This window comes from Chiloscyllium plagiosum, chromosome 11, assembly GCF_004010195.1.
Source record: "Chiloscyllium plagiosum isolate BGI_BamShark_2017 chromosome 11, ASM401019v2, whole genome shotgun sequence".
Classification (NCBI taxonomy): domain Eukaryota; kingdom Metazoa; phylum Chordata; class Chondrichthyes; order Orectolobiformes; family Hemiscylliidae; genus Chiloscyllium; species Chiloscyllium plagiosum.
Window position 1 is genome coordinate 10997657 of NC_057720.1, and position 12290 is coordinate 11009946.

A 12290-nucleotide genomic window follows, 5' to 3' on the forward strand; every position below is an offset into this window, starting at 1 on the left:
GGGGTATGGGTGGGTTGCGCTTCGGCGGGTCGGTGTGGACTTGTTGGGCCGAAGGGCCTGTTTCCACACTGTAAGTAATCTAATCTAATCTAAAAACCCACATCATCCAGGCCCCTCTAAGATTCTGCCTGAGGATTCTGTTCTGAAAACCAATTGAAAATTGAAGGTTGCTTTTAGCTTTTCTCCCCTGTTAAGATCTGTGAGGGGTTACCCTGGATCTGTTCATAATAAAGTCAGAAAAATGCTCCTTCCGATGAGGTGAAAATCTTTAAGGAGCGGGGAGAAAAGATTGCCAAAGGTTGTTTGATTTTCAGTCCAGCCTCTTTGAGGTATGAATCTATAACTGCAGCAAATCTGAATGGATTGTCTAATTGCATTCAAATGATAATAATGTTGGATGTAATCCAGAATGAGCATCTCATTCTCCTTTGAAAGAGCTGTGTTTTGTGCCATTAGTTCGATGCTTTATGGAGAAAACTCCTCTTACATTAGACCGTTGTTGCATTTGGAAGGGATGTACTCGATATGCCACTGTGTGGCACCAAATGTGCACATTTTTGTGGTTTCTTTTCAGCTTACATTTGACTGGAATATAATGTGCAATTAGTTAAAGAGAAACAAGGCAAAATTGCTATAGTCCTACTGGATAATAGGGCTGCCCACTCATTAGAGAGAGAGAGAGAGAGAGAGAGAGAGACAACTGGTGGTGGTTTCGCCCAAGGATCACCATGCCTCAGGTGAGGGGAGAGGTTGAGAAGGAGAATCTCTCACTGTAACCTCAGTCAATGTGGGAATTGAACTCATGCTGTTGGCATCATTCTGCCTTGCAAACCAGCCGTCCAACCAACTGAGCTAATCCCAATTCAAGAAAATCATTACATGATGAGAAAGAATGATTAGATGATCCTGAGAAAACATCTTCCAAACCCACGGCCACTTCCACTCAAGAACAGCAGCAGTAGATACATGGGAACACCACTATCTGCATGTTCGCCTCCAAGTCACTCACCATCCTGACTTGGAAATGTGTTGCTGTCACTGGGTCAAAACCTTGAAATTCTGTCCCAAGCGACATTATGAGGTACCTACAGCACGTGGACTGCAGCGGTTCAAGAAGACTCATCACCCCCTCAAGGTCAACTAGGGAATGGCGTAATATATTAATTTGCCACATATGGATAATAAGGTCAGCACATTATGTTATGTTAATTGTGTACTATGGTAACCCCTTTCACCTAATTTGCTCGAAACTGTAATATAAGAGAAGTGTATTGTTCGAAAGTTGGGGTTATTACTCTATATTCTTACAGTGAAGAGACCACTGAAACAGAATTACCGTTCCTAACAATAAGTCCAGTGTTCCAATATTCTGATCACAGTTGATGTTACTCTTGGATAAATCAGATCCCCAATTGGAATCTAGCTTGAGAGATTTTTTTGTATTTAACATTGTGATCTTTTAGTAACACAAGCATTGATGCAGGAGATTTGGTTTCAACAATGAAACAGACTTTTATCACACAATGGAACAAACCAAACTATTTATGTTTAATACAATTTGAAAGATTTCAAAACACGTGTTAAAATAAAATCCTATCTATTACCAAAAGCATCGCATTACAGTACTCCAACAGTCATACAGTTCAGAAACAGATTCTTCGGTCCAACTCATTCATGCTGACCAAATTTCCCAAGCTAAACTAGTCCCATTTGCCTGCATTTGACCATTATCCCTCTAAACCTTTCCTATTCATGTGGAGAAAACATATGAGTTCCCTTCTTTATCACATCTGTGGGATCAACTTAGTTGTTTCTTTCAATTCCTGGCCTTGAGAGTTTAATTGCCTTCAAGTTTCTTAACTTCAAATAACCCCTATAGCTCCAGTCAAACACTTCTGGTCTGGAATTTCAAACCAAAATCCTTGGACTGAGGTAGCTTGTTTCCTCACCGTTCTTAACTAACTTCTTCCCTCAGGAGACACTGTTATTTTACATTTCATCCCCACCAGGTCTTCTGCAAACTGGAACAAAAGTGTTCCAACCTCTGGGTTTTGCCTAAGCAAGGATCTTCTAAACTGAAAGCAGACTAATGCCTCTCTACCTTTGTATTTTTAGATTGTATAATACCCACAAATCAAACAAATTTGCATTATCACTCCAGTAGGGCCCTACTCGGTTGCTGTCTAACCATTGAGTAAAATCATTGTTCCAGAAATACTGACAAGTTAATTTTTAAACCTTTTCAGGCATGCAGACCAAAACCCAAATTCCACTAGTTCAAAATCCAAACACTAAAATGATATTGCTGTACCTTTCATCACAACAGATGACAACTGACGAGTTGAATTCACTCTTGGTGAGATGAAAGGAAAAAAATAACCTGATAAGTAATATTAGTGACAGAGAGATACAGAAGCTGTATAGATCAGCTATGTTTTCTGTGCTATTAGCAAATTGAGTTTATTATAGATAAATGTAAGGTCTTGCATTTTCGAAAGTCAAATCAAGCCAAGAGTTTTATGGTGAATGGTAGGGCCTTAAGGGGTGTAATGGAACAGAGAGACCTTGGAGTTCAGGCACACGTTTCTCTGAAAGTGGAGTCACAGATAGGCAAGGTAGTGAAGAAGGTTTTTGGCACACTGACCTCCATCAGTCAGGGCATTGAATATAGAAGTTGAGAAATTATGTTGCAGTTGTACAGGACGTTGGTGAGGCCACACTTGGAGTATTGCATTCAGTTTTGGTCATCTTGCTGGAGGAAGGATGTTATTAAACTGGAAAGAGTGCAGAAGAAATTTACAAGGATGTTTGCTAGGACTCAATAGTCTAAGTTATACGGAAAGGTTGGACAAGCTAGAACTTTTTCTTCAGACCATAGGAGACAGTGGGGGGAATCTTATTGAAGTATATAAGATCAAGAGAGACATGTTTAAGGTGAATGCATTCAGTCTTTTTCCCAGGGTTGGAGAATCAAGGACTAGAGGGCATAAGTTTAAGGTTTGAGGGAGCAAAAGGGAACCTGAGGGACAACTTTTTTACACAGAGAGTAATACGCATGTGGAATGAGCTGCCAGCAGAAGTGGTTGAGGTGGGTACATTAACAACATTTAAAAGACATTTGGACAAATACATGGATAGGAAAGGATTAGAAGGATATGGGCCAAGTGCAGGGAAATAGCGTTAGCATGGTTGAATATTTTGGTCGGCATGGACCAGTTTGAGCCAAAGGGCCTGGCTCCAGGCTGTAGGACCCGATGACTCTAATTAATGTAATTTTTAATTTAGTAAGGAAGACATTGTATTTGGGTACCTCCCCTTAAAATTAGTTTACTAAAAATACAAGAGCCTTCTTCTGAATGTTACTTTATGATCCAAAATATATTGTACTGAGTGATATAGTAAATCAGTACAATGGACAACAAAACAACTTGCATGGATTTCACTCAGGTTTTTATGACCTCAGAGGCAAAGTACAGTGGATGCTGCAGATGTGAAACTAAAAGCAACAGAAAGAGTTGGAGAAACTCAACAGGTATGGCAGCATCTGTGGAGAGAGAAAAACAGAGTTTTGGGTTCCAAAGAAGAATCAGATTTGATTGAAACATTAATTGTTTCTTTCTCCATAGATGCTGCTAGATCTGCTGAGTTTCTCCAGCACTGTGACCTACCTGAAAATGGTTTTAATGCAATTTTTTTAAAAATTGTTCATGGGTTGTGGGCAGTAGTGGCTTGATCAGCATTTATTGCTTATCCTTAATAGCCCTCAAAATGGGTGTGGTGTGTGCTATTTGTATTACTGCAGTCCTTGGCTATAGTCACATCTATGGCATTGGTAGGAAGGAAGTTCATTGATCTCCACCCAGTAATAGGGAAGGAATGGTAGTAGACTTCTAAGTCAGGATTATTGGGATTCTGAGGGGAATTTCTGGGTGGTGATATTTCTGTGCCTTTGCTTCCTTTGGTGTTCAAGGTGTATAAGTGGAGGGTTTAGAAGGTGCTGTCAGAACATACTTGGTGAGTTACTGTTGTGGGTCTTGTCGATAGTATACCACTTCTGTCAGCAGTGAAGTGAGAAATGTAGAAGGTGGTGGATGAAGTGCAAATCAAATGGATTGCTTAATGCAATGATGTGGAGGAGACGGTGTTGGACTGGGGTGGACAAAGTTAAAAATCGCACAACACCAGGTTATAGTCCAGCAGGTTTACTTGGAAGCACTAGTTTTCGGAGCGACGCTCCTTCATCAGCTGATGCACCACCTGATGAAGGAGCAATGCTCCAAAAACTAGTGCTTCCAGATAAACCTGCTAGACTATTACCTGGTGATGTGTGATTTTTAACTTTGGCCTGGATGGCGTCACAATTCTTGAATGCTGTGAGAGTTGCACCCATCCAGATATGTGGAAGATATTCTATCACACTCCTGACTTGTGTCTCGTAGATAGCAGTCAAGTTTTGCAGACACAGGAGATGAGTTACTCACTGTAGAGTTCTTAGCTTCTGGCCTGCCCCTGTAACTATTCTATGATTACTCCTGAATGATTTCTAAGAACAAAGAAAATCTACAGCCCAGGAACAGACCCTTTGTCCCTCCTGAGCTGATCCAAATATACTGTCTAAACCTGTCGGTCAATTCCTAAGCATTTGTATCCCTCTGCTCCCCACCTACTCATACATCTGTCCAGACACATCTTAAATTAATCTACCAAGCCTGCCTCTACCACCTCTGCTGGCAACGCGTTCCAAACGCCCACCACCCTCTGTGTGTATCCCCCTTAATGTTTCCACCTCTCACCTTGATAGCGTGACCTCTCATTATTGAATCCTTCACCCTGGGAAAAAGCTTGTCTCTATCCACCCTGTCTATACCCTTCATGATTTTGTAAATCTCAATCAGGTCCCCCCTCAATCTCCTTTTTTCTTCCCAAGGTTCTTCCATTTATTGTATAATTTGTTCTATAATTAGACTTGCCTAAATGCATCACCTCATATTTGTCTAGATTGAAAGCCATCTGTCACTTTTCCACCCAACTCTCTAGTCTATCTATATCATCCTGTATTCTCCTGCTTTCTGCTACTCCACCAATCTTTGTGTCATCTGCAAACTTGCTGATCATACCAACAGTGCTCTCTTCTAGATCATTTAGTGGAGCACCACTGGTCACCTTTCTCCATTTCAAGAAACTCCCTTCAACTACTACTACTCTCTCTCCTGTTGCTCAACCAGTTCTTTATCCACCTAGCTAGAACACCCTGCACACCACGTGACTTCACTTTCTCCATTAGTTTACCATGGGAACCTTATCAAACACCTTATTAAAGTCCATGTATATGACAACAACAGCCCTTCCTTCATCTAACAACTTGGTCACTCCCTCGAAGAACTCTATCAAGTTGGTAAAGCACGAACTCCCCTGCAAAAAAACCATGTTACCTATCACTGATAAGCTCATTCTTTTCTAAATATAAATAGATCCTCTCTCTCAGTACCTTCTCCAGCAACTTCCCCACCACCGACGTCAGGCTTACTGGTCTGTAGTTACCCGGAATATCCCTATTACCCTTCTTGTATGGGGGGACAACATGAGCAATCTTCCAGTCCTCCGGCACCTCACCTGTATTTAAGAATGCCACAAAGATATCTGTCAGGACCCCAGCAATTTCCTCTCTCACCTCCCTCAGCAACCTGGGATAGATCCCATCCTGTCCTGGGGATTTGTCCACCTTAATAACCTCCAGCCTACCCAACACATCTTCCCGACTTATGCCAACATGATCCAGACTAAGCAAACTTCTATCTCTAATCTCAAGATTCATCATGTTCCTCTCCTTGGTGAACACTGATTAGATTACATTACATTACATTACAGTGTGGAAACAGGCCCTTCGGCCCAACAAGTCCACACCGCCCCGCCGAAGCGCAACCCAGCCATACCCCTAACCTAACACTACGGGCAATTTCCCATGACCAATCCACCTGACCTGCACATCTTTGGACTGTGGGAGGAAACCGGAGCACCCGGAGGAAACCCACGCTGACACGGGGAGAATGTGCAAACTCCACACAGACAGTCGCCTGAGGCGGGAAATGAACCCGGGTCTCTGGCGCTGTGAGCCAGCAAACTGATGTAATGGTAAGCCCTGGATTTTGATAGTGAGGGAATCAGTGATGATAATGCCATTGAATGTCAAAGGGCAGTGGTCAGACTTTCTCTTGTTGAAGATTGGCATTGCCTGGCGTTAGTTTACCAAAGTTACTTGCTACTTATTTGCCCAAGCTTGGATGCTGTTGCTACTTACAAACTGCATCACTATCTGAGCAGAGGCAAACAGTGTTGAAAATGCTCAGTCATCAGTGAACATCCCCTCTTCTGACCTTATGAAAGGCTGGTGGAACAATATCTGATAGTTTCAAAGTGGAATTCAATATCTACTTAAAAATAAAACATTTGCAGGGCTATGGGGACAGAGCTGAAGAGTGTGATTAATTGTTGCCCCTTTGTTGATTTGTGCAGAAAGCAGAATTTACTTTCATTAAGGTTTGTGAACTTTGTGTTACAAAGTCAGTAAATTAATGGAGTTAAGTTGCTCTCCATTTAATATGACAAATTCTCAACACCTTTTTCAAAAACAAAAATATTAACAGTCGTTCTGTGATTCAATGAATTGCTACTCACAATAAGTCAAAGGACTCACTATTTTATAACAACAGTGGTATTATTTAATGCATAATCCAGAGGCTCAGGCTAAATCCCTGGGGAGATGGGGTTTAAATCTCACCACAACAGCTGTGGAACTTGAATTCAATTAATAAAAACTGGAATTGAAAGCTAGCCTCAATAACGGGTGAACATGATACTATCATCAATTTTTGTTAAAACCCATCCAATTTGCTAATGTTCAGTGAAACCTGCTGTCCTTACCTGATCTAGTCTACGTGTGGCTCCAGACCCACAATCACGTGTTTGACTTTTAAACTGCACTCGGCTCCGGAGCCCAGTGTGGTCTCTATGAGGTGGTGTTCAGATGAGGCACACCCTGACATCAGTTAAAGGCTGATTACTAATGTTGACTGGAGTTTGTCTGTGCCTTTGAACAGCATTTCCTCTAATTATATTTCCCAGTGTACAAACCCCTGAGGTCAATGCACGGTGGTGGCCTCTGGAACTGTAAATCAATCCAAATGGGTGCAGGCAGGAGAGTAGAAGTAATGTTACCCATGTTCCTTTGCTTAAGAAATTGAAGCACAGTAAGGGAAAATATGATCCATATTGCCTACGAAACTTGCTTGCCAAGTAGAAGCACCCTTGTAAATCCTGAGCCTTATCGATCTGTAGATATTCACAGCACAGAAAGAGGCCATTCAGCCCATTGTATCTTTGCCAGTTAACTATGATATGACTAAGATAAGACCTTAACCCTGTTTTGTGCTTTTGACTCATAGCCTTGGATGCAATGGCAATGCAGGTGTCTATCTAAATACTGCTTAAATCATCTGGTTGGGAGCCACATTAATCAAGGTCAGCAGAAAGCTCCAGGAAATAAGAGCATTTTTTGAGTATTTGACATTGAAATTTACCTAATACCTGCTTCTCCACAGGACGCTATTTGGAATGTTGATCAAGTTAGAGCTGAGTGTGTGGTGCTGGAAAAGCACAGCAGGTCAGGCAGCTGCCAACTGGTCTTCACAAGTTTATCTGGCCATTTTTCATCTCCCTTTTGCCTTCTTCCCCTTCCTTTTCCCTCCCACTGTTGAGTGACTATCAAAGTACAGGTGAAAAATCGAGTGGAATTGTACTTGCAAGAATTGGGTGTCACGCTGAGCTGCCAAAAATGCTGAGCGTAGGTTGGAGTGTAAGGAGAAGCTACTGTTTCAGAAAGCACTGATTGTGATTAAGGTGTTGAAATAAACAGGGAGTCTTGTGTTTGCACGTTGTGATCAGTTGAGAGCACCTGCCCACCAATGCTTCCTGGGCTGAGCCTTTCCAATCTGTGATGTGAAGGTGCCAGTGTTGGACTGGGGTGGACAAAGTCAGAAGTCACACGACACCACGTTATAGTCCAACAGGTTTATTTGAAATCACACAAGAGTGTTGCTCCTCCATCAGGTGCACCTGACAAAGGGGCTGTGCTCCAAAAGCTTGTGTGATTTCAAATAAACCTGTTGAACTATGACCTTTTCCTACCTGTAATGTTTAACTTTACAGTCTTCTCCAGGACTCTTTTTCCATATTGCTATGTAATGTTCCACTTAGAAATATGCAACGTTCTGAAAGCGACATGCTAATAATTTTTTCGGGGCTTCAGATAGCCTCTTTGGGTTTTAAAGATTCAAAAGGGACCCCAGGGGCAACTTTTTCACACAGAGGGTGGTATGTGTATGGAGTGAGCTGCCAGAGGAAGTTGTAGAGACTGGTACAATAACAACATTTAGAAGATATTTGGACAGGTACAAGGATAGGAAAGGTTTAGAGGGATATGGGTCAAAAACAGGCAAATGGGACTAGTTCGGTTGAGGAAAACTGGTCAGCATAGATGAGTTGGGCCGAAGGGCCTGTTTCTGTGCTCTATGACTCCAAGATCTGTCTCAACTCTTTTCACTGTACCTTGAACAGTTGTATAATACTCAGCTTTCCAGTTCTGAACAGTTTTGCTGTAGATGTCCTTGGTTGGCCTTGCTTAGAAATGTTATTTGCTATCCATTTTATTTGCTGGTGATGTTGACAATCTTTTATGTCGTTCACAAAAAATGGATTTTTTATAAGTGCTGTGATTACTGTTCCAGGCTGATGACCAGAACTTTCAATTGAAATCATCTTCGGAAAAGGTAGAATCTTTGAGTGATGAGAAGCAGAAATTGCAGTTGGCTTTAGAAGTTCTTTCTCGGTAACTATCTTTTTACCCGCTTCAGTCATTCTATTTGTTGTATTAACTCGTCACTAACCAGTTCTATTTTTTACTTAGTTTGCAGTGACAGTACTCTGGAGTGTGTTGATTTAAGCTGGAGATATGGGGTTAGATTTTCAACATTAAGATGGTGGAAGTCAAGGCATTTCCTAACTTCCGTGCCCACTTTGGGAGTACATGCTTCTCAAGACTGGATTTTCATTGCTGGGTGTCGAGTGGGGGTCAGTTAAACCCAGAAAGAGGCAACCAAGAGGTTTCTGCATGTCGAAGTGGGATGTTTAAAAGGCCCATCGAGGTGCTGTGGGACTTAGTCCCAGTTTTGATAGAACCGTTCTCATAAAGCTTTTCTGCACACTTTCCAATGTGTTCACAATGTGGTGCGCAGACCACATACAATATTTCACCTGATGTCTAATTAGTTTCCTTTATTGGTTCTCCATGACCTCCCTGCTCTTGACTCTGTGCCCCTAGCAACGTGGCCTAGCGTACTGTATGCTTTATAAATAGCTCTCCTGTCACCTTAAATGACTTATGCACATATTGACCCTAGTCTGTCAGCTCCTGCAAATCCTTCAGCATAGTACCCTTTATTATACCATCTCTCCATGTTCTGAGTAACAAAGTGTATCGCCTCAAACTTCTCCATATTGACTTTCAATGCCACCTATCTGCACATTCCACCAACTTGTCTTTTGAAATACTACATAGTCCTCCTCCCAGTTTACAATTCTTCTACATTTTTTGTTGTTATGCAAGCTTTGAAATTGTCCCCTGTACACTGTGATTTAGATAATTTATGTATTACACTGGGTTCTTCAGCCGGTTCAGTACTCACATTGCTACTGTCTTTTTTTATTCCAACACCTATCACTCCTTACTCCGCGATGTCCATGCACACCACATCAATGGCCTTTCCCTCATCAGGCCATTCAAAACCTTAGGGTTACACCCTAAAGTGACATTTTTTCCTTGACAAATCCATGCTGACTGTTCTGAACTAACCCACATTTGCCCGAGTGACTACTAGTTCTATCCTAAGTGGTTGTCTCCAGAAGATTCCCCCAATCCTGAAATTAATCCGACTGGTCTGAAGAGATCCTGTTACAATTTGTTAAATACTGATAAGGTCTCAGGTGGAGTATTGTGGAGAGTTTTGGGTACAAGACTTCACGAAAGACTTTAGAACGAGTACAGAAGAGATTTAGCAGAAAGTTAGCCAGAATCTTTCATTGTGAGGAGAGACTGGAAAGCTAGGAGTCAGTGAAGGTGACCGAATGATGTTTTTTCCCAAGAGGATGAATAGGGCTGGACAGACTAGATACAGGGTTGGTTTCTGGACCCCCTAGCCAGGAGAAATTGGGGTGCATGATCTGGGGATATCCTGTAGGCCATTTTAGATTCAGCTGAGGAGAAATTTCTTCAGAAGATAGTGAACTTATGCAATTCTCAACCCCAAAAGGTGATAGAGGCATGGAATGTATTTAAGAATGAAATAAATGGATTTCTAGAACCTAATAGAATTAGGGAGTATGGGGAATGAGCTGGAGCATGACAGTATTTCATGGAATGTGGGCGTCACTGGTTAGAATAGCACTTAAGCATATCTTCACAAATTCCAGACAGCAGCTTAGTGTCAATCACATTGCTCTCTGCCTGTAGACTAAATGCATTATTGACAGCAGATTCTGTTCTACCAAAGACATTAGTGAACCAGATGGACTTTTAATGTCAATCAACAATGGTTCCATGGTCATCATTGGCCTAGATTGTTTGTTAAAACTGTATTTTTATTGAATTTACATAATACCATCTGCCGTGGTGGGATTTGAGTTATGTCCCAGAGCATTAACCTGGGGCCCTAGATCATTAGACCAGTGATATTACCAGCACACCACCCCTCCTGATCTTTTTTTAAAAAGGATCATGTTGATAGGTAGAACTGGTACAATGGGCCAAATGGCCTACTCCTACTTTTTATGTTTCTATGAGAGATTGTAATAGATTAAATAGAGAAAGATATTCTTTCCGGCAACTGGTTCAGTAACTGGAAATCAAGGGTGCAAAATCTGTGGAAAAACATCGAGTGAAAGATGAGAATGTCTTTCACTTGGCTGCTGGTATTTGGAGCACTGTCCAAACGAGACAGAGGGTGCAGACTCAATGAACCTTGTTAAAAGGGAGATGGACTGATGAAAACTGGGAGGTGGGAAGAGGTAATTAGTATAACCATTCTTTCAGGGTGTTATGTACCAGGCCAGACCCTCCCCCCCCCCAAAACATTTCAAGAAGGTAGTCCAGACCCTAACTTTGCTAGTTGTTTTGAGCAAGTGTAAAGTGAATATTCCAAGAGGGATGCAGCAGGTCAAACCACTCCCTTTTCCACAAAACAGAATTTATTTACAGAGTACCAAATGAAAGAGAACAGAATGCAGAATAAAGTAAACTAGGCAAACACCCAACAGATTATCCTAATTTAATGATGTTGATTCAAATTCCTGCAACAATCCCCATAAACACCCCTTGGCAAAAAAGGATATAATTAAACACAGAGTCCTACATGAGAGAGAGAGAGAGGTTCAGCATGGAATACCTTCTTCCATGTAGCTGTATCTTTGATCTGCAGCCTCCAAAACTGTCTGCCTGCTAAAATCAGACGAATCCAGAGAAAAGCTGAGCTGGGAGAACTGGCCACTCCCCTTTCATTGTACAAGTTTTTTTTAATTTAAAAGCCTTTTCCCTGAGGCAGTATCTATTAGTTATAAGCAAATTGACCCTAAAACCCATCCAAACCTGACACCCTGGAACCACTGAGTTTATGACCCCTCTGAAAAGAAAAATAAGGACATCACAACCTTGTTAAAGGAGCAGCATCTTTACAAGAGATCTAGGCTTACTGGCTTACACCTGTGCTGTAAAGTTATTTGATTTTATTAACTTCCCTGCTGAGCAGTGGGGAAGATGTATCCGCACTCTCTGAATTTCCCCATGTGCTGTAAATCCACTGCACTGTGTAATCTGGCTTGCAAAGTGCATGGGGACACCATTAAATCTTGGACTCTGAATGGAAAACACTGAATTCCAGTGAAAATGTGAGGACTGACACCCTCCCCTACCATCTAAACATGTCTATTTTAAATATAATGATAGAGACCGCCCCTCATCTCAGTATCCAGGCATGCACACAGCTCTCTCTTGGGTATGACTGTGATAATTCCAGCCAAGTGGCATGAGACAATATATGGATGATTCTGAATAGCACCTGAAGTGCAGCTATTAATTTCAAGCTGCCAGGCAAATGAATCCTTGCAGTGCTCCTAATATTCTTTTCTTCACAGTTCACTCTGTCTCTCGTTCACCTGCTACTGGGAGGTTTGATTAAAATAGC

General features: G+C 41.7%; 1 protein-coding gene across 1 annotated transcript in view; it reads left to right on the forward strand.

Annotated features, from left to right (window-relative positions):
* LOC122554704 (protein BCAP-like) overlaps nucleotides 1-12290 on the forward strand; it is a 77497-nt gene that overhangs the window by 47251 nt on the left and 17956 nt on the right. Inside the window, exon 15 of the mRNA XM_043700080.1 lies at nucleotides 8784-8884. Within this exon, the coding sequence (XP_043556015.1) occupies nucleotides 8784-8884 (101 nt within the window). The remainder of the gene's footprint in view (nucleotides 1-8783; nucleotides 8885-12290) is intronic.